We start from the raw sequence: 21,909 nt of genomic DNA, 5'->3' as shown, positions 1-21,909 counted from the left end.
CTGTGCGTTACACTAGGAGTTCATGTGTCAGGGAGCGGAGCAGCTCTGGAACAGGTCACTCAGAGGCTATGCAATCTCCATCCTTGGAGATTTTCAAGACTCAACTAGACAGAGCTGCAGCCAACCTGACTTAATGTTGGAAACAAAGCTCCTTTGAGCTTTTCCAACTTTGATCTTTCTTTCTCATTGCTTTTATTTGAACCCCTAAGGGAGCTAGATGACCTTATAGAGCCCTCAAGAAAAAACATTGTTCAATATCATTCCATTTCTTTTTTCTTTTTTAAAATCACAAGTTGCTAGCATGCTTAAGGAAAAAATGCCGAATACGATTTCTACGTTAACTTCATATATATTCCCAGCCTCCTTGGAACAGGGCAAACAGCACTTCTCGTCCAGTTACGTTCAAATCAGAACAGTATTGACCATCCTGGAACAGAAGGCACTAAAGCACGTAGCTCAATAACCCAATTATAACGTGACACTTATCAATTATCTCAAACCATTTCATCTTTCTGACTGGGCAATAACACACCATCCATATAGCACTACCATACTTGAATTCATTGGCAAGAGAATGCAAGGGGGAAGGGAATCACTGGCCTGACTTTCTATTTTGGTTAGGGTTAAACTGTGCCATACCATGACAGTAATTGCTCCAGAAATGCTAATAAAATAAAACAAGCAACCCATAAGAGTATTGACATACATACGGAAATGTGACAATAGGTAGCTACTATTTTGAGCATGCTCGTGCTTTCCTTTTCAATAAAATAGCCTACTGATTTGATCCATTGCTGTGATATTCGTTAAGTGCATCTAATACATCTATTCCCCCAGCACCCTTCCAGTCAAATTGGCTTGCAGGGTCATTCACCTATCTTAACTGCAAGGACTGGATTCTAGCACAGGCTGGGTAAAAATTGACACACACGTAGGACGCAGCATGCATGAGCTGCAAGAGCAAGAATCAAACCTGACTCTAGCACATATACAAAACCCTCTAGGCCTCCTGTCCCAAACTGCCACCTGGCAAGTGCTCAGACCTCATTCATTAGAAATGTGTGTTCTGGTTTTGGCTCTAATTTCTAGCGTACTTCTATGAAGCACAGCAGGCTAATCACCAAGTGAACAACTGAACTAAGATTTTCCTATAGACATCTTTAAGACTCTAGCTGATCTCAGATTTGAGCTGGCCAGCAGGTAATATTTGCATGCAGAGTCCTGAATTGTCCCTAAGGCAAGCACTAGGCAGAGTTCAGTGCTCCCTCAGTGTCACATAAGTAATCCAATTCTTCCGGTCATTCAGGCTGATAATGCAAACAGCCAGCCTGATGGCCTATTTTTTTTTTTTCAGAGTCCTTCAACAACGCCTTTTTGGAATAGATACAAAATCATGTACATTATTTCCTAATTGCCAATGCAACTGAAAGAAAAATACCTGTTCTTAATCTCTTACTAGCACAAACCAGCTCTGTGTGGTAAGAATATCCTAAGTATAGTGAGTGCACCTCTCCCAAAGAGAATACTGGATTTTATTTTGTCCCTGAAACATTTCAGTGCTGGTACAGTAAGGCTACAGTGCATACATCATCTCAAAGCATTATTCTACTACAACAACAACAGCCATTGCGTAAGTGTACAAGCAATTGGAGCAGAGATCTGATCAGGCTACAACAATGAAAGCAATGGACACTACATTTCATAAAGAGACCTCACAGCTAAATGGAGCAGTGTTCAGACCTTTTCAAACTCTGTATCATCAGGTTGCAGTGAAACAGCTACCCATTATTCCTACTGCTAGCTTTTTGTCATGTAACAGGACACCAACAGTCAGTTTATCTGGTTGCCAGAGTCTAAAAGTAACTGCTTTAGGTTGTTTATTTTTGCATTTACTACAACTTAACACAGCAAATTGAACACTGGTTCTTTTCTTCTAAATTTATTCATGGTAAGAGCTCATTCTTTTGTTGCTAGAATGGAAGTTCAGCAAAACTGTATTTGTTACACCTCTCCCGAACCTTATGAGGAAAGAGGGCAGTAGCTTCTTCGAAGGACAAGTTACCCAGAAGCTCAGCTAAGCATAGGTGCTTTCTGGATCCAAGAGCGCCAAGGAGGCTTCTGATGTTACAGCTTAAGGCTACGAAATGCAAAAGCAGCAGTATATAACCCTTTCCCACACAACAGTCAGGGCATAGGAAAACATGCTATTTTAACTGAAGAATAGGATAATAGGAGCACTTCCTTGCAAGACACTTGCAGTCACATTATCAGACTCAAGCATATGAAATGAGGAATGGCATGAAATTCAGCATATCATGGTACTTACACATAGCATTACATGCTTCACTTCAAGAGACTAATGCTGAACTTCAGCTGTCACATTTTAGCCTTCAAAATTAAAAATAAAGGTTTGAACACACTAATATGAGAACTAGAAGCTTTTAAAGAAAAGGTACATCAGATTCACATGATTCCAGCAGTTATTGCGTAAAAACAAAGACTCCAAATATTGCCAAGTCTGAGGGGGAAGACTGAAGGGAATTGCAAAGAGTTTTCAATGCTACTTTGAAAACCAATGCTGTTTCAATATGTAGGTCTAATATAAATAAGCCACCAGACACTGCACAGGAAAGCCAGAAAAAAGTTGGCCTGCTATTTACTCAGCTTTAAATGTCACTGCTTGCCATTTAAAAAGCAATAACAAGACACCCCTATACGGTAGCCCAAATGTTGCCAAAGGCAATGCATTACGTGGTTAAGAAAAGTAGATGTGGAGAGTGCATTTAGGATGACAGACCAAAGGAAGTAAGTAAAGAATAAGAGCTCCTGGGACCCAGAAGACTACAAGACAAACACTGAGATAGCAACAAAGGAATATCCTGGAGAAACCCAATGAAGAAAGCAGGCAGAGAAGCAGGAGGAAAGAGAAACTAGAATCGTGGCTGTAGCACCTTCAGTGTGGAGACCTAAGAGAGATGTCAGAGCAAAAGCCAAGCCAGACTACGTAGTTGGACTCTAAAGGGAGACCTGGAAAGCAAAATAACATTGCAGACATTGGCGACAGATGCATTGAAGCAGTGGCAAAAGAGAGAGAGCTTGCATATTTGTATCATTTCTAATACTGGAAGTAAGAAGGTAAATCTCGTGCCTAATGAAAGAAAGTTGAGATCTTTTCACTCACTCAACTTTCTGCAGAAGTTTAAAAAAGAAGTTTTAAACCACCCATGTCAAGGAGGACACAACCCAATCTTCAGTTCTCTTATGTTTAACAGTAATCTGTCAAACTCAGCACCCTCAAGTGACTACTTTGAAGGCTTCTGGCTGCAGGACAACAAGCCAACGTACCCTTCTGCCACAACTGGCATAATTAGCTACAGTGGAAGGACTGGAAATTTCCTCGTTTCCCCTAACTGTTTTCATTAGCTTCAGCTGTGCAGAACTAGAGAAGAAAGATAGTATCAGTATGTTCAAAACTACAATATGAGATGCTACAAATTGATACACTGAGACTGACTACCAGATTAAATTGAATTGGTTTTGAAGTTAGTTCATAGACCTCCACTTCATAAAAAGAAAAAAGTTTAAAAACCTACACAACCACCTCACCCAAGTACCCTAGCAGTAACCTTCCATTAAATATCTAACACATTGATTGCACCAAACAAAATAAATTAAACATTAAAACAGAACAAGTTGGATGTTTAATTTGGGCTGTATGAGTATATTTTTGGACAGCAGGTGAACTAATGTTGCCAGGGAGCAAACCACAAGTACTGAAAGAGTCAGAACATGCAGGTGAAGCAAGCACATTTCAGAACAAAACTCAATTTTTCATGAGACACCAGAAGGGCTCAAGTTGCTAGGAAAAATAGCCTGATTGAAAGGACAGAAGAAAAGCCGAAAGTCTTCCTCTAAAGGCCACTTTTCTTTCCTGCTCCTTGGTTGCTGAAAACTAAAGGAAAAAAAGTCTGTAACCTAAAGTAAATTTCTCTTCTGCTTTTCAAACAATACAAACAATTCAGTTCTTTAATAAAAAATTACATGTTTTCTTTAAAAGTGTTAACCATCACAGGATTAAAATAATCTTGCTTTAAAAAGTGTCAGCTATTCATAGAGGAGAGGGCAAGCTTCCAGGTTTCTTCTTCTGTGTCAGTTGTGGCATTGATTGATTCACTGGCTCCTCCTCCTAAAAAGGCATTTACAGGCATGGCTTATTCTATAAGGGCAAACAAGAATTAGCATGCACTAACTCAGGAAGGAGCTGTAATGAAAACCATTTGTTGCATTCCAAACATTTAAGTGCTGGCATGGAAAAGAACATGGCAAGATTTGTCTTCCTTTAATTCTCTACATCCAACAGCTCTTATGGTCAGCATGCTGAATTTATCCCTTTCCTGTCATTCTATTCAATCAAAATTCAATGTTCACTTGCTTGTCTGCTGCTAGAAACAGATTACTCTAAGTAAGGCTTCAACTGCAGGCACATAGCAACAATACACTATTGCAACCCATACGTATGAAAGGTTTGAAACACTTCAGGAAATAAGCTTATTTTCTTGGAACCGGAAAACACTCCCAGTATATCTACACAAACTGACCCCGATAACCATTTTTCCTGTAATTATATTACTAGAAAAAACAGAAAGCAAAGAAGGTCTAACAAAAAACCTGCATTAATAATCTGAAGTCACAACCATTTGGATTCTAAGTAGAGCCTAGTTTCAGTGCAGATAAGAATCTGGGATATGGCAATCTAGCAATGGCATAAATTAGCACACAGCACAGAAGAGAAAGTACCTTGTTGCTGACACAGGCAAGAGAAACAGCATCTCTACAATAACACTTCTGTTAAGAGCAGAAGGCTCTATCCATAATGACAGCATTTTGAGCATACTATACACTCAGTTCTGCCTAGAAGCAAGCTGTAGCCCCTGACAAGGAGCCTCTTATTTATATAAGGTCCTTCTCACCTTCCCCACAAAGATACCAGCAGTAGCAGCCCACAGATTATATGTCTGCAAGATTCCAGATAAATAACCTGTTTACTTCATTTTTTGAAACCTGTAAAACAGCTACAAGGATCTACTGAGTGCAAAAGCTATAGCACACAAACATCTCTCATAGTACAAACTTTGTTTAAATTCTGCACAAGGAATACCGTTTTTGAGCTGTTTCAGATTGCTTTTCCAAGCCTCAACACTCCAGCTGTGCCACAATGTCCATTTACATTTGAGGCTGCTCAAACACTTTATTGGCAATTGTAGAATGCACCAAGATCCCCTGTTAATAGTGGTGTGCAAAGGCAAACATTATACAACTCAGTTTCTGAATGGTTTGGATGGCTGATAAGTGAAATGAGGAAGTGAAACTACAGAACACTTGTTAATTCAAGATTATGTTTCCTGGGGTCCAGGGTGAAGCGTGGTGAGGGGGAAGGAAGAGAAAGCACTACAAACAAACTGAATTTACTGGAAAATCTGTAAGAAAAAAATCCCAGACAAAATGTGAAAGGGTCAGCATCACAGTATCTATTTGGACTGCACCTCTTCATACACAAAAGTAACAGGAAAATCTAGTCCTCAAGGCAGTATTCAGTTCTCCTTCCCTCTTCCCCTCATACCATAATAGTTGAGAAGCTTACATCTTCTCACTCTTATTAACCTAGACATATCAGAAAGCAACAATAAAAGAATTGCAGGGGTTGCAGTTCAAGAATGTTTTTCTTTTTTGCTTGAGACAATGACAAATGGTCCAGTAGGCTTACAATGAGTGTCAAAACACTGATAGTAAAAATCCCTCCCCCAAAAAAACCACACGACACCCTCTTATCTTACTTTCTTCTATCCTTGAAACATTCTAAGAAGGAGGAAGAGGTTACCACCAGCAAGATATTTAGCAAGCCTTCCTCAAACACAACAAACTTAGATGCATCTATCCCAATTAAAATAATAAATAAAAAACATTCCTTGTGCACTATTACAGGCTCTGAATTGATGAAACAAGTCAATCATCCTCCTACGAGAGAGGAAAAAAGAATTAAATCCAATATATAGCCTATGTAGCCAAGATTAAAAAAAAAACGATTAAAAAAGAAAGAAGGAAGGAAGAAAAAGAGAAGAAAGAAAGAAAAGAGAAGGAAGAAAGAAAAGAGAAAGAAAAAGAAGGAAGAAAGAGAAAGAAGGAAGGGGGGGAGAAAAGGAGGTTTAACCATGAGCTCTTAAGCTCAGACACAGGCATTTAAGAAGATGACTAGAATTCAAAAGCTTGCATGTCCAGAAGTTCTCACTGAAATAACTGGTTGCTCATCATTTCTGATCTAGCACCTGCATGCATAAATATAGACTGTGCGCCTGAAGTTAGACTCATATTTTCAAAGTCTGGGCTTCCGTCTTTACATGAGGATTTCTTTAGTGTCTCTGATTATATACTTTTTATGCCTGAACTTTCTTCTCTGTGAGAACCCACTCTTCTCTCCTCACCTAACCACATATTGCAAATGCATCTAGCAGTTTCCCTGTGCCTTCAGCACAATGCAGTGCTTACACAACTTCCATTGCTTATCTGCTTTTGGTAAAAGGAGAGACTTTCTTTGTAGAGTTGTCCCCAATGTGTTTAATTTACCTTGTCACCACCAACCCACAGTAGGTTTCTCCTTTAACTGATCTGCCAGCACTTCCCTCCTGAGAGCGTGCCTGTAAGGCCAGCTCCTCCGTAAGCCAACATTTTTGTCAGCTGTTTCCCACAACTGAGCTTTTTACTGCAGCCTTTTGAGAATCAAGTCCACCTTTCTGTAAAGCAAGGACCCACTTGAACCTCTCTTACTTATTCTAATTCTGCACATGTACATGGTAGGAGATCACTCTCTTTAAAAAGATGCATTTGGGGGGAATTGGTCAAATCACATCAGGCATACAGCCACAGGAAAACACAAATTCAGTAATTAAAGCTTCCTCCTGTCCTCAGAACAAGTGTTGCAACCAGGTACAGCAGCGTTTAACTTCCTATCAAACTGAAGCTATGCCACAGGGGCCCCTGCATTCTGTGGGGCTAACTTGGTATAACCAACCCAAAAACTAAGTTAAAAAAAATTCTCTATTGTTTAGTGTTTTTCTGGAAACCCTAAGTCTTTGATCACTGCGATCAGACAAGATGGTTAGCTTTCACTCATGAAAAAGTAAATAGCCATCAGATGTAGGAAAAAAAGGTCGAAAGATCACCTAACTTAAATAACATGCTTTCCAAGAACCTGACTTTTGATATTTAAGCACTCAAAATTGCAAAGCTACAAATCAGACAGACTTAGCTGAAACTCCTGTGGAGGCCTGTATAATTTTTGCTGGAGAAAGAACTGAAGGGTCAAGCACACCACATATGCCACAACATCAGGCTGCAAGAATATGAACTGGAGATGGAATTTCAGCCAGAACACTAAATTTCCTGCCTCCTGTCATTGAAAGCCAGGCCCCCTTGTGTGATTTTAAATGGACTTTTTTGGTATGTGCAGCACATCAAGCTGTGTTTGGGACTGAAGTCTTTTTTCCTTTCAACTAATTCATAAAAATATTTGGTTCCCAAGGAAAATAATATGAACAAAGTAGAGAATATGTACTTTGTCTTAACTTCTGTGAAATAACTTCACTGTCTTAAGACACACTGCTTTTTGTATTACAAAATAATTCATGAAGCCTTAAAGTTATAGCATAAGGTTTAAAGTGTGACATTTTCCAAATACCAACACTACCCTCCCTTTTCTACAAGCTTGTTAAACTCTACTTACTTTGTACAGTCTAATTTACTTATTACATATACCATGTTTAGATTTAATTTTGCATCCACTAGTGCATACAGATGAGTCAGGTTTACTTCTACCTTTAATCAGCCCAATTCAAATCTCACGTACAAGGTACAGTGATAGGTACCAGAGCATGCAACTCTTCAGCTCTTGGAATAACCAATCATCTCAGCTCAGTACAAGTGCCTACAGCATTCCTGCAACAAAAATGAGACATCTTCACCTGATAAAACAGCACGATGGTGCTCACATCCTTCTAACCCTCACTCAGTCTTCCTAGAGTTGATAATCTAGACTGAATCATAACTGGAAACGTGATTTTAATTTTTTTTTTTTTTTTTTTCCTTTTTCATGCCCCCTTTCAAAAAATATAGTTAGGGCAGACACCCCTCCCCACAAACCAATACAGTTAGTTAGTCTAGCCCTCTCCAGTTAATATTGCATCAGGGCATGGTTGCTTCTAGAGCTACCCATGCTTCTTGACAAGGGCCAATGGGATAGGAATGGGTCTCCTCAATTCTGCAACCTGGGAAGTGTCAGATATATTAAGCCTTTCATATGTGGATCTCTCAAGTTGAAGAAAGACATGTTATACTCCTCTAAAGAGAATGAATCCATGGGAAAAAGAGGACACTGCTTTGGTGATGAAACAATATGATGCCTTCCATAGCTCAGAGAAAGCATGAGGTAGAGCTGGTCATCAAGCATCAATCTACATTTGCTGAGAGTACATTCAGCCACTTATTTATAAATTAAACTGAGAACCTATGTGAACTGTTACAGCAAAACTGAAACTGACAGTCCATATGCTGTGAAGAGTGAAAAACTAAGACCAAATATGTCTCAAGTGTTGACAAGTATTTTTAAAATTCTGTTATGAACAACCAGGAGATGAAGGGAAGTGTCTGCACTGAAACAAGTTTATAAAAAAAAAAAATTATAACTGCATTTCAAAACCATCGAAGATGTACTAGGAATCATTTTTCAAGCTACCCAGGAACAAGAAAAGCACAAGGTCTACACGTGGTCCTGGACAAAGCTATTAAAATAACTTATTTCAGATACATACACATATACGAGTACCTAATATTCAAACTTATAGATCTCTCTTTTTTAATGTCACAATAATTTAAGCAAAAGCTAAAAATGATACTTTGATAGAAGAAATCTGAAGCACATACCAAGACTTATCACTTTAAAGATTCAGGATCTTTAAAATTTCAAAATTATATTGCTAGAAACTTGGTTTGCCATGTTATAAACACATTCATCTTAGAATATAAACAGAAACTTCCTAACTTTTTGGCTCTAAACAAAAGTCCTATTACCTATGTCAAGATAGCTGCTGTATGTGACAACAAAGGTCCTACTTTCAGTTCTTCATAACTTAGCCCTGGTGGTCATGTACAATGAAGTAGAAAGCGCAGGCAATAGACTTGTCTTTCTGTCCACATTCAGTTGGTTGTTTTTTTTTAACCCAAAAAGATTGAGCCAATATTCACACGTGCCAGTAAGCAGGCACACGGTAACAGAGGTTTTGTGTCTTGCAGATTCACCTTAACTCTATTCCCCAAAGTAAAAACTAAAACAGTCCACAGTCCTATGTTTTTTTCAAAAAATTATGATAGAATTAACTAGATATTTCAAAGCATCTATTAGCTTGCAACAATTTTTCTGTGGTGAGATAAGTGCTTTTTCTCAAGAACAGAAACATAAAGCGGTATGCAGACAGTGAACAGTCTTAACAGACATGGGATGCATTCATTTTATTTTAGTGCTGGAAAAAAACAGTTGCAATGAAATGGAATGATTTCTCACCTTTACATTACAGACTAGCCTAGTCTTCCTAACACCCGAGTTATTTCCTGCTCAGTTTTAAACCCTACTTCTGCTGCCATGACCCTTACTCTTCTCCTCAGGTCCTACAGCGAACTTCTCACGCAGTCCCTGGTCATTAAGGGGGAGTGCAACTACTGCTCCATCAGACAAGATTACCATTACTCTTCTCTAGCAGTCAAATCCCTGGGGTCCAGATGAATTATATTCTCTTGACTCCGAAGCAAGTATATGCAAGGCCTGACTCTTAATGACTCCTGTAAGGGAAAAGCTAATGAACCCAAACAACCAAATTAAGAGAGGAAATAACACAGATGTGTGCTGGCTGGACTTCCAGTCCTACCATGAAAGCGGCAAAAGAGGCAAGCAAATAATAGCAATAAGTACTCTAGTTTTATACCACATATCCATTCTTTTCAACAAACCATACCTTCCTGGAATTAAATATATTCAGTTCTAATACCCAAATCCATACCAGGAAGGGTACAAAGTAACCATAGTTTAGCAGAGGACCCAGCGTCTCTGACATACTTGATGTAAGGCTAAACTTATACTTCTGGTACTTGGGTTTTATACCTGCAAATGCCCAGATTGCCCCTACGCGTTACATTTTCCAGCAGTGGCCTCAGTACAGCCCCACTGTAAGAACTCCTCTTCTTCCTGTTCCCAAGGAAGTACATAACATGAAGCTGTAGCTCTAACGAATGCTACAAAAAATATCTGAACTAAGGACAAAAAGAATAAAGCACGCAAGTAGAGATTTATTACAGTATTAATCCACGGGTCATGCTATTCATTGGCTGAGAGATCATAAGGATCAATTTAATCTGCAGAATTTTACACATACTTAGAGTTCTTACAAAGTTTAAAAATGCCAGCTGTCGGCTGCTGAAAGTCATCTGAAAGGTATCCTTTGTTATCATAGCATGCTAATCCTTTTTTTAAAGTTGCTTCAAAGTAAATTCCATCTTTTTTACACTACTTTGTATCCAGACTCATTCCGCTAAAACAAAGACATTTAGAATTAACAGGTATATTCTCAGATCTGTCAGCAAAAACATCCAAGAGAAAGTTTGCACAGTTGCTCACTTAATTCCTCCAGAAAGTCACAGCAGTTGCTAGTTCCACAAGACCATAAAGTAAATAACTTGACATACTGCCTGAGACCTCTGACACACTCAAGTAAGAAGTTTTATGTATGCAAATGAGACCAAATTGGACCAGAGTTAGGGACCAAACCTGAGAAGAGACAGAGGACCAAAACATCTCTAGAGTTTCCCCACCCCTCTGCTTTTTTTGCTCATCCTCTTGAGTTTTCTTTTCTCAATACTACAGTCAGAAAGACTATAGAAAGTACCTAAGGAAGGTTTCAATAAGCAAGGGTAGCTAATGAAAAACACAAGTTATTAAGGATACAAACTGTTCTGGAAGTCTCTAATGGGTATGGCTTGACTGTACACATTAGATAATACCTAAACCTTTACTCTTACATGAAGTAAATGGCTTGCCTAATAATTCTCTAATTGCTTTTTTGCTAGAAATTAGATGGCAGCAGCCAGCAGATGAGTAACATTTTTTAACAGGATAAAGTTGAGTCCCTTCATTTCTTTTAATTTCCTACTTGGTGCCACCCTTAACACAACTTTCATCTTCTCTTCAGTTGTCTCCAAGCTCAGAATAATCAACTTAGCACTGCAGCTTTTCTCTTTTTGAGGGACAACCACCAGAGAGCCATCTTATCCAGGTACTAAACCTCAGCTGGTAAACCAGTAACACCTAAACTGGGAACAATTCCTTTGCCATATGGAATATTTGCAGAATGACTGATAATAGGAACTACAGTTCTAAAGACACTAAGTTCTCTAGGGTTGACAGGCTAGCCTACTGTCGTCAACAAAGCCGAGTTAAATATTTGCAGTGCTACAGGCGTAAAACTAAAGTTACTCAAACAATATGAATCGCACTGGTGGAATAACACTAGGGATTAGCAAGTGTTACAGGAGATGGGGGGAGGAGGGAGCAGGGAAGAAATGGTGTTCCCAGGCTTTTTAAAACTCCCAGAAGTGTGCAGTTGCCATCTGGAAGGCAATGTACGCCTACAATTTTTGCTGTAGCATAAAGGTTTAGAAGAGGAGACCTAAGTGATGCCTGTCTTTCTCCATTCCAGCATCAAAGACTCTCCATAGAAAGGTGCCTAAGAACTGAGGGGAGGAAAGAAGAAAGGAAAATTAAACATTTTTAATGATACATCCTGCTTGTGGAAGTTGTATATCAAAAGGACCTTCTGTCTCAAACAACTTACTTTCCTTTCCTTCTAAAGGATAATTCAGCAGAATTGTAAAAATTCTTAAAATTTTAAGCTTTTAATATTTTTTCTTCCCGGTCAGTGCTATCAAAAAAAATACTAAAAATAGGAAGGTCTCCAAAGGCCTGAAACTCCCCTAATTGCATTTATAGTTTACGTAAATTATTGCCGTTGGGAAAAAAAGAAGAGAAGGAAAGTTTTCAGTTATCACAGAGGAACTTATTAAAAAAAACCCTCTCTCTCTTCAAAAGCCACAGGCTCTTTCATTAAGATCAGCTTTAGGAGTACAAAAGGGATACACTGTGCAAGGAAGGGGGGGGGGGGGGGGGAAATCTTTTCCAAACTGCTACATAACAGCATTCTTGTCTCAAAACAATGAATTGTGGTTGATGGTAAAAACAGCAGTGTCAAATTCAGTAAGCTATTACAGTGCAACATGTCAAAATTGTCCAATAGCAATTATCTTGCCCAAGATAAAAATTAACATGTCTGGAAGGATTTCCATAGTAATTTTTTTCCCTGGGGTTTACGACACAGCTATAAAAAAATTAATTGAACTGAAAATGTGCACTATTTAAAAGAATTCTGTGGATTCTCTAAAAAAAAAAAAAAAAGTAAAGCAGCAGTGAAGGTATTTTTCTTACAGCACTTTTTGCCACATACATCTGCATTAAACTCTCTTGTCCATACTATACATTGCCAGCATGTGTTATTGCAGACAACACCACTCTGAGCACCCAGGAAATACTTTTTAGACTTCAAGGCACTTTCACACACCTCTGCACGCAGTACCTGTAAGGTGCAGTATGTGAGGCAGCTGATAAGGAAAACTCACTGAATGGGATGCACTGGAGGAGCCAGGCACACAGAAAAGCCAGCTCGCCCCTTACAGTTATCTCACTGTTGTTCCGATGCCACGTATACAGCATCTTAAAACCAAGGCTTCCCAAATATACTCATAGAGCCGTGAAGCATCTAATACCACACCAGATACTTGGGATGGAATCAGAAGAACTGACTAGGTAGTACACCGGCAAAAAGACAGACTGAAAGACTGTGGGAGAGGCACGTCAGGCAGACAGCAGATCCAGCTGCTGGCTGAAACAATACTGTCCACCCCTCCATCACAGATCGTGTGTTCCTACCACACTGTCATGACCCGGCTCCCTGCCTGAGAAAGCTCCAATGCATGTCAGATCCTGCACTGAGCAAGTAAAGCTACAGCTTCAGATTGTGGCAGCAGAGCATTTGTGCACTTTTTTACTACCATCCAGTATGAATTAATAGCCATAAAACTTCTGTTGTAACAATTAGCTATTCCTTGTGAAGCACTGCAATTTCAAGATATCCCAATCAACACATAATAACTCTTCCTTCCTCATGTTCTATACACACAGCTGTCAGGGGTTTCATTTCCTTCAAGAAGGAATTATCAAGATGCATGACTTGTTCTGTGCATATATACGCATCTAATTATAACAAGATTTTAGCCTGACCTCTCTCTCAGAAATTCAGATAAACCTGCTTAACAGAGTTCAACAAGATCTGCAAAAAGGTGTTAAGTGGCTTTTATATGCTAGACTGCATGCTATGTTCCTGGTTCAGTGTAATAGCATAGGCCTATAGAACCTGCAATGCACAAATAAATTTGGTTGCCTCCCATCTAAAATGGGCGCTTGCTCATGCATCCATTCCATGGTAAACGTGTATGGGATAAGATTGTACACTATTGCTACTAAGCCATGGCTGCTCCACGCTAACTGGCTCACAGCTTTGTGTCCCCTGGAGTGTATGCTGTCTGCTAACCTCCTGGCAGTGGCTCAGACCCGGTCTCTGGATGCTCAGCAGCATCTCATGCTAACTGACACCAGAGCCTGCACTACGATGCAAGTTTCTCCACGTCTGAGGATGCTGTGTGCCAGGAAATTAAGAAATGGAAGCAAATAGAGACTTGTCAGATTAGGAAGATGGCCGGAAAACAGAGAGAGGCTTGAAGGAGAGGCTGAAATTAGGTTGGAGAGGCATACAAGTACAGCAGGCAACCCTGCAGATTCTTGTAGCTACAGAAACAAACGACTAGCTACAGATTAGAGCTGAACACTGAGAAAGGAATACGCAGTTCCTGGTTTTACAGAAAATGAACACAGCAAATCTGTGCCCATCAGCTCAAAGTTACTGAGGCAGTCTAATGCCTGCCAACTTATCTGAATGGTACACCTATTAAAGCATCTACTTCACTTTCCTTAAATGTTTCTTAACTATGTGCTTGCAAGGATAGAGTCACTGCCAGCCTAAACCATTCTGTGACTCTAAGGATAGATACTGATCTGCTTCAGAAGAGGCATATGCCATAGCTTCTGGCATGAGTAAAACTTTGAAAACAAGATTGGATTTTCAAAACTGATAAGACTGTGGATTCAGAACAAGGCCAAAGTCCTAGCGCAGTCTATAATTAAACAATTCCATTTTTATTTTGAAAAAACCAAACCAAAACAAACAGAAACTGCTTCTTGCCCAACAGTTTTAAAAACAAAAGCCACTTGAGAGAGGACAATTAAAACAATGTAAAATGCTGCCAAAAGGGAAAAACCCAAGGCCTACATACGATCAGCACCTTCCTCAAGCAAAAAACCTGCTCTGCATGATCCACTGTGTTTAGCCTCCCATGTGTCTAAACATGCAAGAAATCTGTAACACTTCAGACTCTGCCTTCCAATAACAAAGTGCTGTAGGTTACTAATGTAGCCCCTTAACAGGCTTATAAAATCCTCAAGGCTCCTCTAAAACTATTTGTGGTTGTTGGCCTGCCTGTTAATAGCACAGGAGGCTATTAAGTACAAGTCGTCTAAATCCATTCACCGAACATTTGCCACAAGTTCTCAACTTCTTCTGTCATGGAAACATATACAAACAAATAAACATGGTTTCCCATCGTGCCCTCAGACATAAGCTCTAAGTGATGCTGTATTCCTTTTACTTAAGCATATCATCAACTGTACTCTCAAAACACAAGAAGGGATAATTAAGCTCCTTACAGAACAGGTCCAGCATAGGCTAGTGCAAGAGAGGATTCTCCTTGCAGTGACTCAGACACCTATTGAGCAATGGGCCTCTGAATCAACAGTTTCATCTCCAAAGTGAAACCCTGGCAGAAGTTCTCCGAGTGCTAGTAGCGTCAGGCTAGTATCAATTATGTTGAGCACTGGAAGCTAGGAGAACACCTTCTTGGACCACAAGCTGAAAAAAAGCCACGAGACAGTGGCTGATTTGTTTATCCTCCTGGGCTATATTTGAACTGGTGATTCACCAAGTCCATCTTACTAATAATTTCTTCACCTAGCCATTTCAGCCCCCTTCTCTAACCTCCAGAAGTCTTCAGAACTCAACTATTACTCTACATACACTTCAAGATGAAAAATGCCACTACTGTTGCCAGAAAACACAACTAAAACACCACCTGGAACATACACAGCTCTTCACTTTTAAAAGTTCTGTAAAACCAAAGAACTACTACTGTATTGGACAAAACTGTGTGTGGATTCCCTACAACATCAACTTATGATGGCCTCCGGTTGTGTTTTTTCCTATTGAAGGCATTAAATGCCCACCTTGGTCCACGTAAGAAAAGCAGTGATCACTACATGCACTTTTATAATATGTCACTAAAGCTATTGTATTTCTCAAAATTTTGCAGCAACCTTCTTTAGACTAAAACTTTTCCTCTTTGGTCTCAAGATGTTTCAGGAATCTCTTCTGTTATTCTGAATTATAACTATAAAAAGTTATTCTTTGAAGTCTTTCTTAGATTTATTTGCTTGCCAAGAACTCAAAAATAGCTGAACAAAGCGAGCAGCTACAAAGTTAGCTCTCCATGAGGAAGCATCTGTGCTGGTTTCATTTTCTTGGCTTTCTGGGTGGGGAGGTACATTTAAATGGCAAACAACTGGGATGAAGGGGAAAAAAAACAGATAAACAAACAAAAATGAAAAAAAACACACTGAGGAAGATCTGCCAAGATTTAGTACAACAAAGTGTTATAAAGCTCCATCTCTGCTAGGACGTGTTTACTGAGTGGAAGGGCCTGAAACCTCCCTGTTTTAAATGATCAGAGGTCCAAAAGAAACTGGCAATAATGTCAGCAAAGCCTGCCTCTGAAGGACTTGATCAGCCATCTAATGCCAAATCTTAGAAACGTTTCCTCTACTGAGCACGGGGAAAGGAAAGAAGAAAAAAAAAAAAAAAGAAAAGATCAAATAAACTGTCCCTCTCATATCAAAGGACCCCTCACACATGCTATATCTTGCAATTTCTGGAAGTGCCTTTACCTTTGCTCTTACACTAGAAATACGGCCACTGTGAGCTAGTGTGCATCACTAATAGTAGCTAGAACTAGAATTGCAGGATTGTCACCCCAGAAGATAAAGAAATTCACTGCCAACATATGTGCATCTTTGCTTCAGAGTTGCATACAAAAGTTACAGAAAGTGATGGCCACGCATATCCTGATAATTGGCATACAGCTATCCAATCTTCTCATTTTACAGTAGTTCTTGGCAAGCATACCAGGAACCTGTTTTAATTGCTAATTAATAACATACTTGTCTTTGGGTGGTGGGAAAGGGTTAATCTTTTAATTGAGCAGTTCCTACAAAATGGAAGTAAATAAGAAACATTAACTTTACAAAACATGAGTTTCCCCTAGATCTGTACTCAAACTAAAACAGCAGGAAAAACATTTAATTGATTTTGACTCAAAACAGGCAATGCTATTCCTAACAAGAGAATACTCCCTTCTTGTTTTTCCTGAGCAGTTTACAGGGGGATTAAACATACAACCCAGTAAAACTTGGTGGGAAGACTCACATGAATGGAAACTTCAGTTTTGCATTTGATACCCAGATCTTGGCCAGGATATATAGCAATGGAATAATTCCTTTTCATGGGACCCAGATTAAGCTGTAATCTTGATGTTATTCCAAATAAGGAAGGGGTAGGGACTGAATACACTAATATCACCCAGCTGAAACGTCCCTGATTCACCTGTGAAACATACACACAACCGGAGTATAAATAAGACTTAAATACAATGCAATGTCACTGAAACACATAATATTTAGGGGCAGCTCAATGGTAATCCACACATCTCATTTAGAATATTATCAGTGAAATGTTACGTTCATACTGTGATTTTTTTTCATCCTAATAAGCGCTTCTAATGAGAAAAGACATACAAGGGCTATGGGCAAAGTACAGTTCTGAGGCCTGATTCTGCAGTCTTCCCACTGCGTAGCAAGTAGCGTGTGATTAACTCACTAGTCAGCATAAAAGAAACTATCACTCAAGGTGAAAAGCAGTTGCAGAATCTGGCCTGAGAACTGTTTCATATTGAGTACATATATCATGAAATAGTCTTACCTCAGTAAGTGCGTGCAGCTGTCCTTGATGCACACAGACACCCATAAACCTACAAGAAACAAGAAAAGAAAAGTGGTTTGGGCTTTTTTCCCCCCCCTCTTTTTTTTTTTTCTTTAAAGAAACTAAGATGATAAGAAGTAGTGGATATGCCAAGAAAGAAGGAAAAAGAAAAAGAAAAAAATTCAGCCTCACAGATACTGCATAGCTCAAGGTTGATTACTTAAACATCTCAGCACAAAACAAAATCATGTGACTACGCTACAATAGAATTTGAATTAGCAGTTCCAAGAAAGCACAGGAGACAGCTCAAACTCAAGACGGAAAGTTACTAATTTGACTATAAGCAAAGGCCAGTATGTAATGATTTATACAGAAAGTAACAGTCTCCAAGTTCTGTTTTAAGGAAGTTTAAGCCAAGTAATCCACTGTTGGTCTGCATAAATAGAAAATTACTTCCCTTTGCATTTTGCTGCTTAAGCATAAAGATGTTTCTTCCTACCATTCCTAACCATGCAGGAATAGGAAGGCAGATACGTGCAGTATACTTCCCCTCCCCAACCCTCTATTTCCAAGACTTTGACCGAAGCAAGTTTTGATACTATCCAGTATACACACATTCCACAAAAGTTACCTACGCTGCGCAAGGTTCAAACTCCTGCTGTTAACGGTAATGACTGTCACCCTTGATTTTTCTGGAAAGTGATAGAGAACGTGCCATACATTTAACGCACGAGGAACAACTGAAAGCTTATTTTTACCACCATACAAGCTGAACTTAAAAGTGACAAAATGCAAATTACTATTAACAGTAAACATCTCGCATGAGAAAGTTCAGTAAAACTTAAATTGTATGCACTTCAGAGCCCTCCCTGCACAGTTAAAGTATTGGTTCTTTTTAGATTAACTAATTTTCAGTCTTTGGTTTCAACAAGCAAAACCACATTGTCCATCATTTCCACAATGTTCAGAAATTTCCACTTTGCAAGCAAGGGGTAGAAATGCGTGATTTCAGTTAAATGTGACAGGGGAATCTTGTGGAGAACAATTTGAAGGAAAAGGACCTTTTATATCCTCAAACACTTCCAAATTGAAAAACAAAATGATGCAAGACACATGTAGTACTAGTTCAGCTAAGCTGCTTTTGAAGAAATGAATGATCCTCACTGTTCTCTTGTCTAACAGCTGACTGGTAAATTACAAGCAGCCAAAGAAAAATAATATAGGTAAGGTCCTTTGCATAAGCTGAGCTGTGGAAATCTGTTTTTATAACCAAAGAAGAAGCAGAACTTGTACTTGAATATCTACTGCCTGCTCGCACCTCAAATAATATTCCCTAAATTAAATACGCAGATTTTAATTTGAGAGACAGTGAAAATCCAGTTCCTCTTGTTTAATGAAGAACAGTAGGGCACGACGAGGTATTCAGGGGAAAGGGAAGAAGGGTTCTTTTAGACATACCATCTACTCAAAACATTGCTGTTTGAGTTTCACTTCATAGAGCAATTACATATGAACAATTTTGTAAACAAATTGACAAATTAAGCTTCCCGAGACTAAGAAATCCAGACTCCTCCAGAGCAGAAATCTGTTTCTTCCTTAATGCATTCTGAAAGTCCCCAGAGTTATCAGGCATGGTGTAAATAGCTTTATTCACAAGCAAAAATGGAAAAAAAATCCAAGATATCAGTTCCACTATTACACAACTTTTAAAAGTTGTCTCTTTTATGAAACATGCTAATGACACAAGATTAACCCAGTACTGCAGTATTTTCATTCAACAAAAGCGGAGGCTAAGTAATTAAAAATAATGTTTTCATCTATATATCAGCTCTTCCTTTGTAAAAGTGTATTACATTACTTTCAAATTAGGAATTCATTATATTTGACTTAATTCTAAAATATTAATGCAATTAAGAATTTATCAAAATTTTGGTGAAATTAAATTTCTTGTCTCATCTTTACCAAACAGGAAAAACATCACTGTCACCCAAAGACTGGTAGAACGTAACTTTTTCTGCCAACCTGTTTTGGTCAAGGGAAGCTTCAATGGAAACATATTTATTACCTCTGTGAACCTACACTTAAGGCAGAAAAGACACACTGGCTCAAGTTATCAAGAGTAAGAGTTCAAAAATTCTTAAACGTTTAGGGTTTCTACTGGGAAACAGACATACATTTCTTAACTTTAAATCAGAAATTAAAAACAAAGCTCAATACCATGATCTCATGGAAAAAAGCTGGACATAAAGATACATTTATAAACACCACACATTTAGAAGTTATTACCCAGGAAAAGAGAAACCAGATACACTGATAAAGACAGAATTAATGAGTTTACAAGCAACATACTGAAACCATTTAAACTGTGTGTCAAGAATCTCAGTTTTCAGACTCTGGAAAATAGATTGATAGAATAGACCTCTAGTGATCCAAATTCCTGCAAAACTTCTCCTTAGCTGCTCTATCAAGCAATAATAAGCTTCTTGGTTAAGCCAAGCACTGCTACAAAGCACTGTTGGAAAGCATTTTCACTAAAAGATAATACATGCAGCTGCTACCAGGAAATACAATTACCAAGCAAGACTTAACATAAGATTTCAATTTCTGAGATTGCCCCAGATGAGATTCCAAGTTCTGCGGGTAGGAAGCTGACATGCTGGCCCAGTACAGCTGAGATTATTCCTGTTGGCTAGACACACTGTCTCCAGAGCCAAAATGTGCTTGTAGGTGAACTTCAGCAGAATGTCTTGTCAGCCAAAGGTTACACTTCCTATAAGCATTTCTGGTTGGAAGAAGCTTCAATGAGCCAGTCATCCACAAAACAGGAGACCATTTGCAGATTTAAGGAAGTTTATTTTCAAGACAGTGTATCTGGCCTTATCAGGAAAGCTGAAGCACTTCCAAAATCATAACTAGTGGTTGGAAAAGTTTCCCCAGAAGCTGCAAATATGAAGGATGCTATTTGAGTCCAACCTACTAAATACAGCACAGCACATTTCCACCACAAAATGCTTTCTAACAAATGTCAGTGATGTTCAGATGTTGGAAGTCTCTTTCCATAGACCAGGTTATTCCTCAATCAATGTGGAGTATCTGCCCTCCTAGATAAGAGCAAGAGAAGGTGCTCTGGATATTTCTTAGTCCATTAACAGCAGTTACCAAAACTGCTTTCAGTTCAGTCTGACTGCAAAGGAGAAAATTCTGGACAGGAAAGGGGAGATTAAGAACTGTAGCCTCAGCCTGCAATCTTTGCCTCTTTGATAAATCAAACAAAACTAATATCCACATTATACAGCCACTGTGGACATCTAGACATTGAACACATGCTTCCCATTAAAAAGAACTTCACTGGGACATGTTCCTCTTCTGTGGATAAACCTGGGGCAGCTACAGTCCAACATAATAAATTGATGCCCTCTGAAATCTACTGCTTGTATGAAAAAATTCAGCAGTTTGATTATAACATTAAAAATAAGAAACAAACCAAACAAACCAGTGAAAAAGTCTCTCACATGAGCTCAGTAACACAAAGAGAAACAAGGTCAAAAGACAAATGCTTATTTCATTGCACTGATTGTTGGAGAACAAAGAGGGTGAGTAAGAATATTAAGTCTGCATTAAGACCGTCCTTAATGTTTTAGGCACTGTGCTAGATTAAAAATGTATTTTAAGTTTCCTACACTTGCATTTTGATTCAAGACATAGAAGTAAGGCAGTTTATCTATCCCTTCTGTAACATATTATACACAACGCATACAGCCTGTCTTCTGCCGTCTTGTGCGCAGCATTTCTAAAATACTCCTTTTGGATAACCACATTACACAGAGAAGTAAATGTATTTTTCTTTTCTGTTAAAGCACTGCTCAGTACAGGACAAAGGATGTTAAAAAACAAAAGCCATCCTTCTGCCTATTGTAACAAAGTCAATCACAAGTAATTTCACAAAAAGGAAGGTTTGACAGGAGAAAACTGCACACACAAAAAAATGGTATTGTGTTCCCAGTGTGCTAGATTTGTCTGAAAGGAGATGAAATAAAATTCTCCTTGACAGAAGTTCATGTAATATGCACACTGCATGCTTATTGGTGTGTGTGCGCGTGCACACAAGAAGGTGGATTTAATCAACGAGTCAGTCTGCCTGCACGCTCACTCCCAAACACGCAGCAATATCTCCAAGTGCTCCCATGAGAGCACTTAAGACATGAGCTAAGGCTTTCTGTGTACAGAATGTTTTAAATGAAGTCCCTAAGGTACAGAGCAAATAAAGAAATACTTTTTCATGCAAACGGTAGTGATATTAAAGACTGAAATTCTGTCTCAAAATTGAAGATACACTAATTTAAGAGACAGCACAGGAGATGGAGAATCTGTGCTGGTACAGCACTTCATTGGTGAAAATGAGAAAAACACACCTGTAAGACATTATCAGAATGAAAAGGTATCAGTTCTCTCAGGCTGCAGGCCTAAGGCTCCCAGCCTAAGACATAAGGACAGAAATTTCTTGAGTCCTTTCCAGCCCTATTTTCTTACCTTGATGTGGGTAAAAACTCATGACTATGGC

The 21,909-nt window shown here is 38.9% G+C and overlaps 1 protein-coding gene across 1 annotated transcript in view; it reads right to left on the bottom strand.

Moving 5' to 3' along the window:
- The window catches only part of TESK2 (testis associated actin remodelling kinase 2), an 85,670-nt gene that overhangs the window by 29,536 nt on the left and 34,225 nt on the right, over nucleotides 1–21,909 (bottom strand). Inside the window, exon 4 of the mRNA XM_082313516.1 lies at nucleotides 17,349–17,397. Coding sequence (XP_082169642.1) covers nucleotides 17,349–17,397 — 49 coding nt within the window. The remainder of the gene's footprint in view (nucleotides 1–17,348; nucleotides 17,398–21,909) is intronic.

Source organism: Platalea leucorodia (assembly GCF_965183815.1).
Source record: "Platalea leucorodia genome assembly, chromosome: 5".
Classification (NCBI taxonomy): Eukaryota; Metazoa; Chordata; class Aves; order Pelecaniformes; family Threskiornithidae; genus Platalea; species Platalea leucorodia.
This window is presented reverse-complemented; position numbering and strand designations above follow the sequence as displayed.